At 36.4% G+C, this 21,775-nt stretch overlaps 1 protein-coding gene across 5 annotated transcripts in view; it reads right to left on the reverse strand.

Annotated features, from left to right (window-relative positions):
• Positions 1 to 21,775, reverse strand: part of LOC117423548 (dual specificity mitogen-activated protein kinase kinase 4) — a 43,709-nt gene that overhangs the window by 19,857 nt on the left and 2,077 nt on the right. The window contains exons 1-5 of one of the 5 annotated variants that reach the window (XM_058989899.1): positions 11,618 to 11,657; positions 9,737 to 9,769; positions 4,053 to 4,155; positions 1,251 to 1,425; positions 428 to 547 (exon numbers count right to left, since the gene is read on the reverse strand). In XM_058989899.1, coding sequence (XP_058845882.1) covers positions 428 to 547; positions 1,251 to 1,425; positions 4,053 to 4,155; positions 9,737 to 9,769; positions 11,618 to 11,642 — 456 coding nt within the window. In that variant the 5' untranslated portion in view covers positions 11,643 to 11,657. Of the gene's footprint in view, positions 1 to 427; positions 548 to 1,250; positions 1,426 to 4,052; positions 4,156 to 9,736; positions 9,770 to 11,617; positions 11,658 to 16,673; positions 16,713 to 21,775 lie in introns of those variants that run through there. The other 4 variants (XM_034039518.3, XM_034039517.3, XM_034039521.3 and 1 more) reach the window with 4 other exon arrangements.

Here is a 21,775-nt window from a genome sequence, read left to right on the forward strand (position 1 = left end):
GACTTGAGGAGCACAACAAAGACTTAATCTTCCATGGCCACGAAAACCCCTATCTCAATCCAATTGAGCAGGTTTGGGATGAAGTTCAACAACGCATACATCATCACTATCCTCTACCTATCTCTGTGCACCAATAGTGCGAATATTATTGACTGAATGGCTCAACCTCCTTCCAGCACCTTGTGGAGTCTATGCCATGTCATGTCAAGGCTGTGTTCGGGACAAATGGTGGCCCTAGCCGATATTAGATAAATGTTCTGATAAAGAGGCCAGGCAGTGTATATTTCTGGTAAAGTCTTAATGCTAGAATTATCCAGCCGATTCGACTACTTCAAGCTAGAATGAACTATGTATCTATCCCTTCTAGCCTGAGGATTGTTATCACTTGACTTCATTAATTACAAGGAGTAAAAGCCGAATGCCTCACCTCTCTGAAAAGAGCTCCGTAAAACTGAACAATATATGGGCAATCACTACTCCTCATTACTACATCTAAATCCATCAGCAGTTGCTTCTGTTCCTTTTCATCAACAGTTGATCGAATTCGCTGTAATAGAAAGAAAAAAAAAACAGATGTAATTACATGGAGTCTGTGGTATTTGGCAATGATATAAAATTTCCACACTTGCAAAATTATGTAAATGTGTACGTAAACCGACTCACAAACCATTGGCTAACAACAATATGGGATCCCAGAATAGAGAGGTTTTAGAATAATGAAGTTAATTTGTACGTTTGTACTGCATTCCCTAAAGCCCATTGGTCACAGGTTCCTGATGTCATAACCATCATGTTCCATTGCACAAGTTACTTTTGAGTACACTTCTGATTTACAAATGTTTATGAAATTAACACAGTCAAAAAGATGTCTTTCATTAATATACAAATCACCTCTGATTGACTCAGCATTTGAAATGTAGCAACACAATATGAGTGGGTGGACATGGTGAATATATAAGGATCCCTCTGACCAGGGAGGTGTAACTGTGCATAGGAATCTATTGAGTGCAAGGTCTCATCTGAAATACCGCTAAACATCTGTGTCTCACCCATTACTATGCCCAGAGGGTACAACTGCCCCTTTCTAAAGCATTCCCTAAAACCCAGCTGGCTATCAAGTCTAACACACTAACATAAAAGCAAGTGTGCTGGAGAAATCTTATGGGCGGTGGTAAGTAATAATTGTACAGGTTGTGATTCCAAGATCAGTGATGAAAAAGAGTCCAATATAACAAAAGGGGTTTAATTACTTTGACTGCCATGATCTGTCCACTGGGTTTGTGCACCATTTTGTTGACAGACCCATAGGCTCCCCGTCCTATTTCCCCAAGGTCCTTTAGGTCTTCTGCAGTGAAATCCCAATGCTGCTCTGGAGAGATCTTCAATTTTCCTGAAGATTCAATACTATGTGTTCGCAGCCTCTCTCTGAAAAAAAATGAATGTATAGTTTGACATTTGGTTTGTTTTTTTAAAAGTCACTATGAAAGCATACGGCACATTTTGGAACTTCACTTCAGAAGCTTTCTGATGTATGCTACAAAACGCAAGTTCAAAGGAAATATTATTTTTAATATATACAGAATGTATAAAAAAATATTCAACTCTTTCAGCACTACTTTTATAGAGATACTGATGTAACAAAGTTTGTGTCTTATACTGTACATTAAATAACAATGGTCACAGTTATAAACATGAGTATATTACTGGTCTGCATGAGGTTTTTCTTTCCAATACTACAATGCCATTATTTCCAAGCAAACAAGGGGGCTTAAAAAGGTCCCCCATACCGTATATACTTATATTCTGATACTCCTAACAACTTGCAGAAGAATGCCCTTAAGTTACTTTACATTTGGATCATTGGCTCTTTAGAAATGTACAAACATATTGTGTTTGATACACATTCCTTAGGATTTCTATATCGGGTGATCCCGAGCTTCACAGGACAGAATGCAGTTCACTGGTTGGGTCATGCATGTTAGTAGTATAAGGCTCAATATACTAGATTTATTATGGTACAGAGTCCCATAACAAAAATACAAAAAAAAGTAAAAAATTCAAGCTTTAAACACTTATTTTGGAGTATGTAGGCATTCACTTTTCTAAGCCAAAAAGGTCTGTTGGCAGTAGTTTCAGTTTGCTGACATCAGCAGGGTGTCAATAGTCAATACATTCCTTTCCAGAAGGCTGATACTACAGCTGTCCAAGTCACATCATAACAAACTGCATTCATATTCCTGCCATTCTCTTAAAAAAAAAAAAAAAAAAAACACACAAAAAACACAAAAGCACAGGAAAACTTACACAAAACCAGTACTTTACAAACACTTACTACCACTACATAGCAGATTGTGCCATTGCAAGATTTACTGTGTGCTCAGCCACAGGAAGCAAGCTAGGGTTTGTTCATTAAAACACACAATAAAAGACTGCTCAATTAGGATATGCAAAAAAAAAAACAACCTAGGTTTAACTTATTTAAATAACAATATTTACAGATTTCACTATAATTTCTCTAGCCACAAGTTCAAGACACAATCAATGAGTTTGCTTGGTCTCATCACTTGCAAGATGTGAGCATGCTCTTAAACAGTCTACCTTTAGAATGATGAACACGAGATGTCTGTGTTTTTTAATTTTTTTTATATAGGTCACAGCATCTGCAGATGGTACATGCAAGCAAGCAGGCAACAAAAAAGCAGGCAATATGTGCTGTGTCAATAGACTGGGATCCTAGTTAATTTGTCAATGCTGTTGACACACATACAGACAGTTTTCCAAGCTTTTCAGCAGCCCTTGGGGTAATTCAAACAACATCACAAGACCACTATAAAACTTTTCAAAACAAAGCACAAAAAGCTTTTACACAACTACACCTCAAAGGCATTTAGTGAAAGGCAAAAAAATGTTCTTCCAACACGTGATCCTCTTTTATCAGATTAAAAGCCAAGACTGCAAATGTAGGAAAGATGTTTCTGAATAATCCTTAATTATTTACACATTTTCTAACAAATCCTTATTGAATTTGAGTATAGCGATGTGTGTATTAAAAAACGCCAACAAAACACATAACTGTCCAAGTACACAAACAGGAACGTGACTGACTGCCTGAGAAGACATAAACATTACTGGCCAATCTCGAATCATCCATGACATACAGGCAGCCATTTTCAAAGAAGCATCATTAGCTTCCTGAGGACTTTGAAGAGAAGCTTTTACAATTACAGCGTTTTGTTATCAACACACACGGTACCAGCTTCGACAGATCGGAACTGTTGATCAGACCCGTATTTTTCGACATGCCAAGCAATACCACAGTTCACAGAAAGGGAGAAAAACAGGTGTGAGTAATCACGACTGGAAATGAGAAGCAGCACAGAACTGTAATGCTCTGTGTGACAGCAGATGGCTGCAAACTGCCTCCATATGCGTAATTCAGGTTGTATCTTTGTAAATGTATTTTTATTTGAAGTTTTATTTTTTTCTTCAAATGGAGGGTAGGAAATTTGGGCTGCGTCTTAAATTTGAAGGAATATGGTACACTATTGAACCTGGAATGAAATAGCAGTCCTTAATCCTAGTAACAGATTTGTTTGCTGTGGAGATACAGTATAGATATCTTACTGTATGCTATCTCCCCTGCCAAAAGAGAGGCTACAGGGAGGCTTAGGTTACAGGTCTGTTCATCTTTGCCCCAATTAGATAGTGGTCCACCCTCACAAAACCACTATACCATTTGGCACTGGGTACAGATTTGCTCTGCTGAGGCCCTTGGCTGAAAGTATGTCATCTCAACACTACCCCCAACCTTAAAGAACTCTCTTTTGGCAATAGGGCCAAAGCACACTTCAGAAACAGACTTCCAGCAATAAACATGGTTTGTACTGGCTAAACTAGACAGTTAATAAAACACTGTCCTGTTTACCAATTTTCGTAAACATACTGCAGAAAAATAAACAAATCTCACAACACAGCATTTAGTATGAAAAACACAAACAAAAAAACATGTCCTACTTTACTAGTTGCAACAGTGTATCGGAAACAATACTTACATATGTGGATTCTGAAAAGGAACTCCTGAAGTGTTGAGAGTAAATCTTGCAGTCGATTTAATTGGTGGATTGGCAAAATTTAACTTCAGTGCTTTACGTTTACCTAAGAGGAAGGGAAACAAATACATGTTTAAAAGGTTAATTATTAGAATACTGTGTTCTTATAAAAAACAAAAAAGCACCTTTACAAACAAGGCCTGGCATAGACACATTTATAGAGAGCAAGTATGGTAATTTACTGAATGCACAGAAAGTGATAATTGCACTAAACCATGCGTGCTGCAAAAATAAAGAAATAATTTCAGTGGCAAACTTAAAAGGTACACACTAAGTTCAAGGAAGAAGTCTGCATTTTTGTAAGTAAAAAAAAAAATACATTTTTACTAGTAAGAAACAGACAGGGCTTGGATCAATAAAGAATTAATAATACAAAAATGACTACTGTGGCAACTACATGGCACGCAGTATAAATGCAAATGAAATCTGTGACATTTCTGCAATGTATAGTATATCAGCTGCAGCTCTCTGCAAGTGATCAGTTGGCAGGTGTTGCCTTATTGAAGACTGCACTAAGGAACATGTCTCCCTCCAGAACAATGTAAACCCACTGCAGGTTTGTCATGTTGAATCAGTGCTCTCCTGGCTGCCCATGGAAGATGCTAAGAAGTCTGGAAAAGTGATTGATACTGCTATACCTTCTTGTTAATAGCTAGAGGAAGACTGGGCCACTTCCAAAAGGCAGACCTAGTATTTGATGCTTAGAAGACATAACAAAAAACACCTATGGATGGGGCACTGCTGTCTAAAAACATGTTTAAGTTCAAATTCTTGACTCAAAGCGGTCTCTTAACCATCACAAAGCTCAAAGCATGACCTGACAGAACTGCCAGCAATTTGCTCTGCTGAGAACCTTGGCTCAAAGTATGTCATCTCAACACTACCCCCAACCTTAAAGAACTCTCTTTTGGCAATAGGGCAAAGCACACTTCAGAAACAGACTTCCAGCAATAAACATGGTTCATACTGGCTAAACTAGACAGTTAATAAAAAATTGGATTGTTATGGCTTATTAATTGATATAAGCAGCAGTGGATCTCAATGCTGCTGTTGTTTAAATCCCCCAAAAAGCAACATCTCCAACAGTGTGTGTGGGATTATTTTGTCTAATTAAATGTTTGGTCCCGATTTAACATTTAGATCCACCACTGTTTAGAGCAATTAAATAGATCATTTTATGTTCTAAAGCTAAATTGAAAGCACTGTACACTGTGACAAGCTTGTCACTGAGTTACTTCCTAGTGTACTTTTGACAGATGGTATAAATACACTCTCTGCAGCTAACCTGGACAGTCTTACGGTGTCAAGGACTTCACACTTTTATTCTAGTCAGTGGACCACAGATAAACACACTCTCTGGTGTTATTGGAGGCTGTGTGGTCCGATGGGTAAAGAAAAGGGCTTGTAACCAGGAGGTCCCTGGGTCACTCACTTTGTGTGACCCTGAGCAAGTCAATGAACCTCCTTGTGCTCTGTCTTTCGGGCGAGTCGTAATTGTAAGTGACTCTGCAGCTGATGCGATGTTCACACACCCTAGTCTCTGTAAGTCGCCTTGGATAAAGGCAGCTGCTAATTAAACAAATAATAATAATGGCAGACGCCAATAGCAGCCATAAATAAACTGCTACTGCACGTAATTGTTGATGACAAACCACTAACCAATTGAAAACTCACACACACACACAAACAAAGTATAATTTATTGCCACTATCTTACATGTTGCAGGTTTGATATTTCTCTTGTCTCTGTATACACTATATACACTTATGTTGAGATAAAGAAGTTGTAATTATAGTCCCAACTATGTATGTTTACAGCAGAGACTCATTAGGTAAAAAAAGAAAAAAACTAAAACAAGCCACAAAAGATATATCTTTTTGTATATGTATTCCATCAAATTATCTCCATACAGCAGAAGTGACTTGAGGGGATTCTTAAAATTACTGAGTTTGTTAAACAAGCTTGTTAAGGACACTGTAGCCTACCTCTGTATTATTAATACTGACAGCAGCGACTCAAACTGCTAACACTTGCTGTGAACAGTAATCACTAGCAGCAAGCATGTTATCATGACCTTGTGGCAGCTTGGATCATCCCCCTATTTTATTTATTTATATGTTCATCTGCTGTATGTATTCAGTATAGGATATACTGGTGCAGATGGTGAATGTGGCATTCACAGCCTTTGGTTCATAAAGGGATGCCTGTTTAGATATTTTTAAAAAAGCAGGAGTGCTTGTAGTGGAATTAGGGAGGATGAATCCTTAGAACATACTGGTTTCAGGCCTTACTGTACCATTTTAGTTTCACTAAAGGAGAACACAGCTATACATTATTAACAATATATAGTTCAGGTTTTGTCAAGGTAGACTGTGAAGAACCAAGGTATACACATAGCTAGTTTGGTGCTCCATGGTAGTTTGCACCAGTTGATGTCGAACAAATTATAAGATATTGATTTCTGAATGCATTATTTTGTACAACCGTCATGATATGAAAATATATTATTCTCATAGAAAAAGAAAATGTAAAATAATGTAGTAAATACTTTTACATCCCTTTCTAAATCTGTTTTTAAAAAAGTGCCATTGTATTCCCTAAACCTGAATACACCAAATTCCATTTTAAAAACCTTTCCTCTTCAGGACATATCCATTAAAAATCTCATCTTCAAGGAGTTATTTCTCTATTACTAAAATATCTTTTTGTTAAAAAGTGACCTGTTCATTTCAATGACTGGTGCAGGAAACTTAAAAAGGTAGAAGATCCAATCTGAATATAAAATGAGATTAAACATGATATGGCATTCTGAAACCATTCAACATTGTTTTAATAGTGTGGCATAAAGCTTTTAAAATGATAATCAAAGTGGACTGATGCTTTATGTTTTTAAAGTCCTATTTTTGCATCCCAGCACAACTGCTTCTTAAACTTCTTTCAAAACTATTATACAACTGTCTTAACTGTTAGATTGTGGCTTAAGACCAAGGCAGAATTAAACTGCTTTTTCATTACCCTGTCAACTCAAATCCATTGAGTAGTCTTCTTCGCTGATACAAGCAATTGCTCTTTATTCCCTGCCTATGAATCTCAAGGTCCTGGGAGATCAGACTGTCATCAAAGTCTTGATTTAGGGGTCTGTGTTTAACTACCCAGTGTTCAGAGAACTAGAGTGCCACGTAGCACATTAGTCACTCTGACAGTTGCAACCTTTCAAAGATTTTTGGGTAACAAGTTACAGTACCACTACTAAATCTTGTTCTAAACAGTGGTGGATCGAATGTGAATCTTTCTGCTTTATTTTTATTGAAGCTGTTGATGATAATTGGGGGGTTCAATGAATCATAGTCTGACGTTCATTTTTACATTAGGGGATTCATATAGTTGTATGGAAGTATTTAGATTAGTTAAGTATTGTTAAAACAGACCTCATTATGTTATAGCAGTTGCTATAACCCAACTTCAGCAGGGCTATAGCAAGGCTTTACAATAATGAATTACGGGACTGGTTGTTTGAAAAATGGTCATTTGAGCGATAATCACAGATATTTGTCTATTAAGCGTAACAGTAAAACCACTGTTGCAAGGAGGGGAAAGTCTATGTGGTGTGATTTGGGTCCCCTCTCAGATTGTGGCAACTTTTAGCCACAGTGGAAGCAACAAACACTTTTTTTTGTATTACTTTTATTTAATACCAATTAAATTTTAACCCAAGTGCAACGTTGCAGATGGACTTGCTTCCAACCCCACCTACAGCACCTGTATAAAACGTCCAATGACAACCATATGAATGTCTTGAAATACTATAAGCCTTTCTCTTAAGAAATGTTCCATGTGGGTGCTCCCGAGTGACGCATCCAGTAAAGGCACACCACGTGGAGTGCAGGATGCGCCCTATAGCCTGGAGATCACCAGTTCGGGTCCAGGCTATTCCAATGCCGACCGTGGACAGGAGTTCCCAGGGGGCAGCACACAATTGGCAGAGTGGTGCCCGGGGTGGGGAGGGCTTAGGTCGGCCACGGTGCCCTCGGCTCACCATGCACCAGCGACCCCTGTAGACTGGTTGGGCACCTGCGGGCTTGCCTATAAGCGGCCCGCAGACGGTAGCTGCATGGCAGACCTGCAGAGTGAAAAGAAGTGGGCGACTGACGGCACACGTGTCGGAGGATGCGTGTGCTCGTCTTCATCCCTCCAGAGTCAGTGCGGGGGTTGCAGCGGTGAGCCAGGCTTAAAATTGGGCATTTCAAATTGGAGAGAAAAAGGGGTAAAAAAAAGAAAATTGGCAATTCCAAAAAAAAAAAAAATTAAATATTCCATGTTTCTCTGAAGTCCCATGACTTCAATAATAAATTAGTTTTAAACTGTGAAAGGTTTATTGCTTTCCACGGAAATCTTCAAAATATCAAATCTGCACCACCAAAAACTTAGAAACATTCAAAAAGAGAATTCTGAATCCCTTTAATATATTCCTACAATTTTATCTGATGGCAAATGCTGAAATGCAAGTCCCCAAAAAATAGAATCCATCAAGAACAGTAACAGTGGTCAATTAACAATATTAGTAATCTGGTCAACAAACACATACTGTTGAAGAAAAAGTAGTGATAATCAAGGTTTTAAAAGTCAATTTTCTGACCTCTTTTAAGCCTTAGCAAAATGACAACTGATCCTCATCAGCAGTACTGCTTTTTGCAACCAGTGCTTTTTTCCTTTTTAACTTCAGGTGATATGAATCTCCGAGAGCAGTTATGGACAACTCTAGCAATCAAGATCAAATCCAATCCAGGTCTATTTCAACCAGGTCCTAAATTTGTTAATTGAACCTGCTAAAGCTAATATTTGGGAGTTGATGTGAACAAAAACAGACTGGAATGGATGTGGAGTGTCACAGCTGTGCAGCGCAGCTCTAAACAAGTGTACAGCTACAGCGATTACCCTGAAGTCTCAAAGACTGTCTGTAAACAGTAACTTCGAGGCAACCTCGACTTCCTGGGTGAAACAAAACCCAGAACCGCAGAGATCACTTAAGGATCAGGCTTGATTGAAAGCCACTTAAATAAAAATATTAATACAAAATATTAATGAAAGATAGAATATCTCAAATTAAAAGTATCAGCAAACCAAAAAAGATATTCGGCTCAAGGGGACCAAGTTAGAATGCTGGAACTGAAATTAAGAAACAAGAAATTCGATTTTAAAACCTTGATTTTCACTCATTTAGGTTTTGTTTTAACAAACAAACAAAAACATTCTTTGGGACTTGAACCAAATGTGGACAGCTTCACCGGTTAGTATTTAAAGAAGGTGCACAAATATCTCAGGTAGAGCTTCCATTATCTTTGAAAGTGATTGAAATGTAGTTGGTTTTTAACATGCTATTTTCCAATTGAAAAATCTAATTGCAGTTTCAACAGCATGGCATATTGGAAATAAACAAATATGCTTAGTTGGTGTCACTGAAAAGCATGTATTGTAACTATTACACAATGTACAAGGGTAAATGGAAGCTCTTATACCCACCACTTCACCTTGAGTTAGTTAGGAACAGTGGACAGATTCCCCATACCAGGCTCTCAGTCCGAAAAACACAAAAGGGTTTGTATATTACCAGAAAATACATTGCTTACTTTGCGTAACTCCAGAGAAGTTTATCTGAAACCCTAAGGTAGAAAGAAAAACATTTTTTTTTTTTTAAATAAACATTCTGCAGTTGCATACATCAATCAGTTTACATTGCCCAGTATACAGTACCTGGTAACTCTTCCTAAAAAAACTTGCCTACTTGGACAAACTAACAGGTGTAGATGCAAATCAGCCCTAGTTGTGACTTTAAAGTAAGGAATCATTAATAGTCATGGTTCCCCCATGCTGTGAATGTTAGGTGTGTAGTGTATTTGTATACTGTCTGTGCTTGTATGGTAATTTCACATTTCTATCTGAATTTTAATCTAGCGATGCCTTCTTGCAGAAGAATTCTAATGTCTATGAAAACAAGACACCTATCCTGGTAGAAAAAGAATAGAACGGCCTGGAAGCACAGTCTAACACATTGGTCTTTCTTCTAAGGATGTACTGTACAAAACAAGGAATCTGATGCACAACTTGCTGGTTTAATAGTACATGTGGAATCGTGCACACTGGTACCAGGTAAATCATTTCTGCATCAGGAACTACAAAGATAAAACTGTAGAATGCAGATCTCACTGCAGTGACCCGATATACCGTACCACAGACCTGCACACCTGTATATTTCAGCAATAACCATTTCAGACACTAGTATAACAGTTTTATTGTATTAAATTAACTTGCATAGGTCAAAATGATTCACTGCACAATATTATATACATTGTGTAACATGGTTATGCAGAGAAAACACTTCCTGCATAATGTTTTGGTGGGGTGGTATTAGGGAAGTTCTACAGATTTGTATATTTGCAATATGGTTATTAGTTAATAAGGTCACAAGGCACAGACTTGCTTATTCTTTGGGTGCTCAGCTTGTAAAAATAGGATCAATTTAACATACAGCTGTTAGACAAAATGTAACACCTGTGACACGTAGCACACACTTCTATACTCATGTTACTGTATCGCGCTATTGCAGGCAAGTTTCTTGCAATGGGAAATGCAGGTGCTTCTGTACCCAAGACTAGAACACATACTAATGATTCATAGGAAATGCAGACTTAAAAGGCTACTAAGAAACTGCATTAAGGAAACTACAGTGAATGTAATTGGTTAGGCCACTAGAACTCAATTACATTCAGAATTTTACACTCTACAGTTTACATAAAAGTATATCAATTGGGGCTTGTTTAAGGTCCTCAAAAATAAATTTAAAAAAGCACCCTTTATGTGCTGATCATGCCTGACACACTATAGTACCTAGTGAATAATAACTTCTTTGATTTTGCATCAGTTTCACCAACCATTTGTCATACACTTCTAACCTAGTTATTTCAGGAACTGTGCAATCATTTTTTGTGTTTATTTTAGAAAACATATGGGCTTTTTATGGTCAGTCAAAAACTGTTCTCAGTATACCATCTAAAAAGCGAACTGATATAATACAGTAAACACCGAATAAGTCATAGCCTTCACAGTACTTTCAAAGTTTATAGGATACATTTGCAAATTCATAACTTCATACACACTGTAATAAACTGAAATCAAGGACTACACTTATAGACCTGCATATACAAACTATATATGAGCATGGGATTGTCCATGCCAGTATGCATTAACCATCTGAATATAATGCAGCTTTTACAAAGGAAAACCATTGGCAGAAGAAAAAAAACACATTATAAGCAATTATATGCCAGGAAATAGACAACCAGTTTCCAGTATCACAGCGTTTAGCAAGAGCGTTAACAGGCATGACAATCTATATCTAGATCCATCTAGTGCAGCATGCCATCCTATACCCTTATAACATTCAATAGGAAAGCAAACCGCAAATTAACCATATCAATGGACACAAGCTTAGACTCTTGCAGGTAACCTACCCACGTGATATTTGTTGACCATCATTTTTGTAGCAATCCAAAATGTGGAATAAGGGATCTTTAAGTAGCAGACTTTTAGCAGAAACGACAAATCTACACAGGAACCAATCAATTTGCGAGTTCAGGAGGATAGAAGTTTTCACATTCCTGAAGACAGCTGATACCAAGCTTAATATATCACTCGGTTAGTGCCTTTGCATATTTTAAACACACTGCTGTCGAGAACTTCCATATGACAGATACTATTCCAAAAAAAAAAAAAGCTGAAATACTTTTAAAACCTAGATCCGAGAAGGGCCACAATACTCCATGCTTTCTGCATTAACCATGCTATTGGGCACTAGAAACAGTTGCTTCTAGATGCCATGGACGTTTATAGCAAACTGCATAAACATTTTTTAAATTTGTATGTTTATTTTTATTTTGCATAATTTTGACTCAAAGTATTTAACGCACACACACAAAACACACACTTCTTTAATAGGTTTCATAAAAACACTTCATGACAATAACTGACTTACTTTCCTACAAAAACAAAATAATAATTCCTGGTTTTGCAAACAATCCTGTGGGACTGGATTATTGCATAACAGAAATATACCATGCTGCATTAAGAATAAGGTTGGCAGTGCCCTATGTACTTTAATCAAGTATCTTCTTACTGCACAATCAAACAAATCAAACAAACAGTCTTCCTGGACTCTCATATTGGTTCCAACAGACATGCTTCATAAAAAATAAAAATTAACTATGTTAGGTCAAGCAGAAAATCTACATTTGAGGACTGAACCAGAGAGTCCAGTATTCATTATTCAATTATATTGCAGCAGTTTATGGAGGAAAAATACCACAAGAGTGTTAATAATTAAAGAGTATGGGCAGTCTGCACCTTGCTAGCTACTGCAGGATTTGACCGTCCTTTTTCAGAAACATACAAAAGTTCTTTATGAATACCAAAAACAAAGTAGGAATATTGTTTAGGTTTAATCAAGAAATGAGGGTTCCGAGGCAATATGCTAAAACCTATTTATAAAATGTATATTGTGGAATATATTTAGTTGTAATTGAGTCAAAATGATATACCAGACTGTGGTGCAGAGTGAACATAATTTGTTTATCCTCATTTGAAAGCAGGTAACAACAAGTAGTTCAATTAATTCATTCCCATGGCCTCGTTTTCCTTCAAGCATACATCTTTTTACCTTAGGCTAGATTACCAAAGCTTATTACTTTACTTGTAGTAAAAAACATTGCCTTTTTATATTTTGCTAAAAATAAAATTCATGTTCTACTTAATATACAGTAGCACTATTGCTTTTCTCAGAAATCTGTTTTTTCATCTAGCACCAAGCCCAGTCCCTGACCACATTCCGGCGCCTCCTTAAGACTCACCTCTTCAAAGAGCACCTGTAGAACTCCTCTGTTTGTATCCTGGGACACTATCACCCTTCATGTAAATGTGCTTTATTTTGCTCTTATCAGCCCCTATTTTACTGCATTTAATCCTGTACTTCAGAATACTGTAATCTGCCAAGTTTTTAACCTGTAGTACTTTGTATTTAAATCACATCCTGATGTAACTATCACTATTTAATCATATCCTGATGTAACTATCACTATTACCTGCTGTATTATTGAATTGTGGTTTGTCAAACTTGTACTTTACTTGAACAAAAGTTATTGTATTACTTGTATTGTAACGCTTGAAATGTTTTTGCTTACGATTGTAAGTTGCCCTGGATAAGGGCGTCTGCTAAGAAATAAATAATAATAATAATAATAATGGAAACGAGGGTTATGAACAGTTATTTAAACCACATTCTAAGATTTATTTCACAAATTCTCAATATTATTGGTATTGTGTTTTAAAAAATATAAGAAACAGAACTGGAGGAAGAAACTGCTGCTCTGCGAAAATCAAACATCTACATACGACAACAGCTATTACAGCATGTGTGTACTATGCAATGCAATCAGGAAGTGACATTTTACGAAACTTAAACCAATTACCGATGGCAAGGATGTGAGCTCCAAAAGGGATGAACCCAATAAAAATATTTGTAGGAGTTGCGTACTTTGTACAGATCATCAGAGATATACTTCAGGTTACTGCAGGTGCTCAAACTCTTATTCGCATAACCGCTCAGTTGTACTGCCAAAAAGATACATTAAAAGGTTAAAAACGTAGGATTGAACCCTTTGTGCCGTGCCAAATAACAGACCTGTATACTCAACTCAATCGGCTGCCAGAGAGGTTTCTGTACAGGCTCAGGTACTGCACCATTATATTCAAATTGCAGTGCAATAGTTGGGAGAAAACAGCATATTCCTAAATTACCATCAAACTTGGAATATTTCAAAGAATTAGAGCAGAGGCTCAGAGTACATAAGAGATCATCGAAGATCAAATAAGAAACACAAGAATAAGAGATATTCTATTTATGAAAGATCACAAGTCATCGTAAGAGATTCACAGAGTACTTGTATTATACTAGTAGCATTCAAGATCGATTTATATATAAATTCCAATTACTGTAAAATTAAAAAAACAACGTAGGTCAAATCTAATATTAGAAAAATATATATATATATATATATATTTTTTTTTAAAAAGCCAAAAATAAAACTGCTAAATAGTAATTTGATAACATATTCAACACAAGCCAAGTATGGAATACAAAACCTACTGTATATATTAACAGCCAACATCACGTCACTCTTATGAGAGCCAACATCAAAATGCCCCTCACACTCCCTTCCCCAGTAAAATGTATTTTAGAAGCGAAACATCGGAATATGAAAAAAAAAAAAAAAGATTATATAAAATGAATGTTCTGATGCAAAAAAAATAAATAAATAAAAACAGACACGAACCCTAGATCTACTGACACACATGACTGGAGAACGTTTATTGTATTATAATTATTCCACCTTTCTTATATATATATATTATATATATATATATATATATATATATATATATTATATATATATATATATATATATATATATATATATATATATATATATATATATATATATATATAACATATTAAACAAAAACACACTACTTTACAATACAGGTCAAACAAACCATGGCTTTTTATTAAAGTGGCTGCAGCTAACAAAATTTCATAAAACGTACCTGTCGTGCACATCCATGAATTATACTGTGCAGTTGTGAAAGAAATACATTACAGCAAACAGGTACTTTAATTTCAGGTTACTGTTCTCAGTTTCCAAGCCTTGCTGTCAGGAATTCTGTTTCACTTGCATTTCATAGGTCACCGTGTTATAAAACAGGTTTCTTTCAACACTACACTTTTGAGACCTACATTCAGACCTTGGTACAGAGCAAGGCACTTATTTAAAAGATCTGAATACCGTTCCTTTGTAAAATCAGTATACCTAGGGTTAAACATGTTAACAGACTGCTCAAGTGTTCCTCGATCTCTTCAACAGTAATGCCATAAATCCAAAGGCTATATTAAGGGGAACCCAGGGAACTGGAAGCCCTGGTTAACGGAAGCTCTTCACATCTGTTGACAGAAATTAATCCCACACAAAGTATGTGTGTCAGCAGTAAAGGAGGAAATGGGTTAAAATTCATATCACATGACAGAAAAAAAAGTACAGAACAACTTGAAAGGAAAAACAGAAAAGTAAACACTAGAATGGGGAAATAAAAAAAATAATAATAAAAATGAATGCAAAGATTAGCAAGAAGGAAAACACAGTAATAAATAATTTACTAGCAAAGGCTCACCATCATTCAGCGCCAAGTCGGGTACGTAAAGGGTGTTGGAGGAAGAAAGGAGGGAAGAAAGAAAGAAAGAAAGCTTTTATCACATCATCATCAGAAGGAAATTGTCGGTTTGTCCTTAGCCAAGATATAATCTGAATTTCATTTTTTTTTTCTGTGAAAACTTGTCTGTGTAGAATCCACTGTATTGCACAAAATAAAATGGGTGTGTATGTACATTTCTGTTCGTAATGTATGTATAAAACCATAACAGGCTACTGAAGCCTGAAACAATAAAGGGATTGAACATTTGTGGCTAATAATTCACTTCTATTGAAAACAATTTTCTACTGAGGTTGGCTGACTGGTACAGCAAAAACAGGTAGCTCTAAATTCAGGTTTTACTGTACAGTATAATAACTGTCAAAAATGAGAAGTGTATAATCCTGAACACTTCATATTATGCAACAAAGGCCAACACTTGTCTCCATTCTTCTGAGGGGTATGCAACATTCTTAGATAATACAAAAAACATCAGCAGCAGTTAAACTACTGTTCAGAATGGCAACTTGCTAGTTTTATACCTTTCAGAAAAACTGAGTAATCTAAGGATAAGGGGTGTACAAGAACAACGCGCCCCACACCACAGAGATGCCAAATCTAATCAACACAGGTCCTATTGAATATAGGCCAAAGTGTATATCTACATACCCAAAGATGGAAGTGTAACCGCAAATGTTCAGTCCCAGTGACTGGCTAATACAGGTTTTATTGAAGTTGGATTGGTAAATTCACTTCAGAAAGTGAAGTCTGTATGAAATTATTCGATAATCATAATAATTTTCAATTGTGAGTATCGATATGTACAGTTTGTGTAGACATTTTAAATATTCACACTTTGATGGCTGCCAAAATAAAGACACATTTCAGGCTTGTTTCTATTATATTTATATATATAGAGAGAGAGAGAGAGAGCGAGATCCATATATCTATATATGTATCTCTCTCGCGCTCTCTCTCTCTATATATATATAGTTTCATAAAAGTATAGTTACTTCATCCTAATATACTGTACATACTGTATTTGTCAAGTTATCCTTTTCCTTGAAGCTATGATCTTAATATAATATTCACAGCAGCCAATAACATCAACAATGTGAAACATGACAGCATTTATTTGAATCTGTTTCTGTTTTGCCGTTTCTCTACTCTTCATTTTAATTTTGAGAAGGTTGAAATCAAATTCTCTTGCCATAACAAAATAAATGAATTCCCTGTATGTGTTACAAGTAACAGGACCCCAATGTAGCTTACCCACAGGAAACTGTTTAGGGTCAGGTGGTTTCCTATTACCTGTAACACAAAGTGAATAAGAGGTATAAACCCTTAAGTAACCCGTTATCACGAATATAAGCAGAGTCGAATAACAAAAAAACATTGGTCTGCAGATACCTCTCAAATATCAATACAGATAGTGAACCTCTTGGTGAACTATATCAATCACAGTGGAACCGAATACTGACATTTACCACTTACCAAGATCAGACTGCCAAACTGATACTGCAACAGAATGTATCTGAAGAAATTGTGTTAGGAATGTTACCAAGTATACTGGATTTAAATAAAAGGTCATTTTCAACCCGATTAGCATCACTAAAGACCATTAACATACAATTGAGAGAAGGTTGCAAGTTGGTGCAATGTATTTCTACCAAAATGTATTATTAACTCTTAGCACTAAGTCCATATACAGATATAACTACCCTAGGATAACCAATTAAAAAGTTCCCACTGCACACTGAATCAGTTTCCTTATCTGAATTTAGCACACCAAGCCCATATTAGCTGAAGGAGAGTGATTCATTGATTTTGGAATCGATACAATTAATGAAAGAACTGATCAGCTGTTAAATTGCCTTTTACTGAAAAATAAAAAAGGACATCTTGTGCGTATAGTAGTTGTAGCCTTTCAAGTGTTGCTTACCACAAAAAAACGCACAGAGAATATCAACTAGGCTAATCCCAAGACTACACAGTAATTTCTGTGAGGACAGTATACAATAATACTGTACATATCTTGGGTGGGTGGAGAGGTATGTGAGAATTATCAGAATGTATCCTAAGTTTGTATTTAAGAAAATAAACACAGAACTAGGCTTAAGCCAACATGTGGGTGTACAGTGGGATGTACAGTGGGATGCAGTTTCATATCCTCCTCTATAAACTCCAAGTAGAGATGTCTTCAAACTATAGTGGATTCTGTATAGTGATGCTCACTCTTGGTTGTCTTAGTTTTGCCTTGTTATCAAATCGAACCATTTTCAAATACGAGGGGGCTTCTGCTGTTCAAGCACAAAATCCAGACATGACGATAAATCTGTTAACCAACCTAAAATTGATGGAAAAGAAATTCCCAATATACTGTAGAAGCGAGCACGTACTGCACAACCAGACACTGATAAAATACTAAAGTGGGGCTGTTATCATATTTCCAAACCACTTACAATAAGGAATTATAATGCAATGTTGTTCAATTCATTGACTAACATACAATTGGATTATTAAAGCAGAACAAGGAAAAAAAAAAAAACACTTAATGTAATGAATGCATTTTAGCAATAACTACATTAGACATTCAGTAGCTTGCCAATGCCATAAAGTCTGTCATGTATTTGCAAACATGTAAGAATGCATATCTTACAACTGTATGTGACACAAAAGATATAAAAAAAATATTTTAACACATAAAATGCTAACAGCGGTTATTGGTTAATGTACTATACTACCTGTGATATGTTTCAATACTGTAACACATGCATGCAAGTATATGCACAACATAAATGGAATAGTCTTTACAACTTGCCCTACAATGGCACCTTGGGAGAGCACTGCATGTACCAAGTGTCACTGTTTAGTTCCCGTTTCTTTTTAGACCTTAGGTGATATATCATGATTCAGGGTTTTTATTTTGCTTCTGGTAATTTAAAATCACATCTTCTTGCAGAACAGACAGACATTAAAGGGGTCTCTCCACTGATACAAAATGCATCTGGCTGCCAAGTGGATTTGATTGACATGGTTTTCTTTCCACAGCACTCTGCACGAATGCTGATGTGGCCAATTTAAAAAGGAAAAAAAAAATGCTTTTGAATGGAAAAAGTATTTGTATAAGATTTGGAGAGCTCTAACATCTAGAAGTTATCGGGTGGGAAATAATGATGTTTACAGTGCACTACATTTCTAGAAAGTTGGATCCAATACTTAGTTACTACTTTGTTGTTTTTTTTATGGGTTTCAATGAAATTAAATATAGACTAGAAAATGTAACAAAAATAACCCATGCACATTATAAAACATTAGAAAATGAATGACCGCAAATGGTTGTTTTTTTTTCCCAATAGTATGTTCAAAAACATCAATATAAAATTCCATACAAAGTCTGATCAGGCGGTAAACAGTTTCCAAGATACAGCCTTGACTCACCACTCAAAGCCAGACCTAGAATATAACCTTAGATTGAAAATGTCCTCTAAAACAACTTGCTTGAAAAGCAGACAGAAAAAGTTGCCTGCATGTTGGCTTGGCTTTAGTTATCCAAACAGTTCAGGGGGAAAAGAATCCCACAACCTAAAAGTTACAATTCAAAACTATCTACTGTCTTCCATGTCTGGGGAGTTTCTTTTGATTAACATTATGGTGTCAAGCACAGTATTCATCCTAGATGTTATACAAAAATGTAATTCCTTAGTGTCCGTTTACTATTCTTATATAGGTTCAGTGCATTTTATATTCTTCTGGTACTTAATCAGAATGCAGACAGTGCTGATCAGACAGTTTATTAACTTTTACACAGGCTTCCTCCCACCCCCGATTGGTATGGTCCTGCTACTACTTACTGCAGTATGCAGCTTCACATCTTCAATCTAGATGAAATAGCTTATGAAATTAATAAGGTCATCAATTCTGTACAAAATGCAAATCCAAAACCTGGCATACAGCCTACATTTTAGATGTCAAAACACAACCCATCCATGTGCACTGTCAAATTATTAACATGTAGTTGCATGACAAACTCGGTTAAGGGGGTGGGACAAAACACATAAAATCATACCAAGCAGAGGCCACAATAAGGTATGAAATTAAATCCTGACCACACTCCACTCTGACAGTACACCATGGCCGGGTAAATGAGCCTGATGCCAAAGCTTAGTTCAGTTAGTCGTGCCCCACCCATTTTATTTTCTAAATAAGACTGAAATACTGAAGGTATGTCACATTCTGATTATTATTCTACATACTGATGTAGGATATACAATCCATATGAACTGAATATTCTGTATATGGTCTGCCATATTCTGAAGAAGATTGTGTCGCAATTGCTTGTACGGAGAACAGAGAATAATAAAAGTCAACCCAGAATGCTGTTGGAATTCTAGGACGGTGCAGCAGACATGCACACTACACTTAATTTGTGTATGTGGGATTTCCACCTATGCATGCCAACTACAGGTACTTACTATTTAGCGTATTACCAAAGTTGTAGTATGTAAATGAGGAATTCTATAGAGGAATGGCATATTCTGCATCATGTAGACAATATGTGGAAAAAAAAATCCCCATACTCCTAAGCAACATAAATACTGAATGCAGGTAAAAAAACACATAGGCTTAAATTCTCAAAGCAATTTGTCAAAAAGGAGAAATGCACTAAAAAAAAAAAAAAAAAAAAAAAAAAGAAGTTTAACTAGAAATAACCAACCCAGGCTTTTGATTCAGCAGTTTATCAGTAGTCTTTCTCGTTGGCTTTAGATTTGTAATTGGTGTTTTTTTCCCCATTCAGAATGTATTTTTCGTGCAATGGTAATAAATTTCTATCAGGAACAGCTTTTCTTTGGGGGGGTATATAAAATCAGTCCCGCCATAGTTAAAGGGTCAAACTTAATGCTTAAACAGGTGCACTATTTATTTACATATACTGTATGATAGTTATTTTTATTGTGGCCTGTGCCAGAAATACTTTTTTTTCAAACAATTCAAATGATTAATTAGCTACTATTTCATGCACATGTTCCAAATAAATATAATTTATGGCATTACTTCCACCATAACTGCCTCAAAAAAATGTATAGCAACCTTTTCTGAAATATACCCTTACATAACCATCAAGCAGATTTATCCTTCTTCATTCATAGAAGACCACCCCTCATCAAGACATAAAGAATTGGTTTGAATAACATGAACATCTTCTGTTTGTAAGTGTTCTGTGGCTACTCGTGATTCTGAAGTATTTTGGCAACTCTGTGATGCTTCTGTGGAACAAACACTACCAGAGAAAAGGGCCTTTATGTTAAGACAGCATAAGATATAGATATACAGGCTAATTAGAAAGTAAGTCAATGATATGGTGTGTTGATGTGGTAAACTTACTTTCTAATCATCCTGTATATCTATTTTGAGAATTTAACAGCACTGGGGAAATTGTACATCAAGCACTTATCTTTAGGGGTAATCCTCAGATAACCTTGCATAGGTTGTTGACGCAATTCCAGGGTGACGCCCAAAAGATGCAAAATGCACTTTAAAAAATCCAGCTGCCGCTTATCCCACAGGGTATAGGCTCAACACTTAAGCCCCTTTCATACTGGCACTCCTACCTGGGTCCTGGCTACCCACCTCAGGATGTGGGTCTACACGCTTTGACCCGGGTTGAGCGAGACAAAATGCTTGACGGCCGTTCGTGAGCCGACGCAATAACAAACATCCACGCCTGCGTGAAGGTTTCACTTCCGCAAGGAACATTTCTGTTTAGCCATATTTTTGTTGCTTTTGACACAGCATGAGCCAGATTGCAGCCGGGATGAAGAAACATTTGCTCCAATCAACATTTGGGCTGATGGTTCAATCCAGAGAAGCTTGGATGGAAGCGTCAGTAACAAGCTGCTTCTAGGGCATTGACACGCGCATTGTTTACTTGCGTTTGTCACCCAGGTCAACCCTGCTTTATCAAAAGCAGTGTGACCCACATGACACCGGGTTCTGCCCGGGTAGGTTTTGACACAGGTAGAGCATGCCAGTGTGAAAGAGGCTTTTAGTCCATTAAGGGATTGATCTGATCAACCTATCTCCTGTCAGGATAAGACAGTTGGATTTTTAAAAACTTATTTTATAGAACAGTACCAGGGAATCCACCCAAATTCATTAACCACTTATTTTCAGGGGTAATCCAGAGATAACAAGGGATAAGTGGTTACAGGGCGACTCCCCAGTGCTGCACAAAATCCCATCTATGGCTTTCCTTGGTAAGTTGGTTAGGGAAGTTGTTTTCACAGCAGCATTGCAAAGTTGCTAACAGACATTATAATCATTGAGGATTTAACACATGGTTCATTGTTTGTTTTTATTCTTCACATTGTTTA

The sequence above is a fragment of the Acipenser ruthenus genome, chromosome 17, assembly GCF_902713425.1.
Source record: "Acipenser ruthenus chromosome 17, fAciRut3.2 maternal haplotype, whole genome shotgun sequence".
Classification (NCBI taxonomy): domain Eukaryota; kingdom Metazoa; phylum Chordata; class Actinopteri; order Acipenseriformes; family Acipenseridae; genus Acipenser; species Acipenser ruthenus.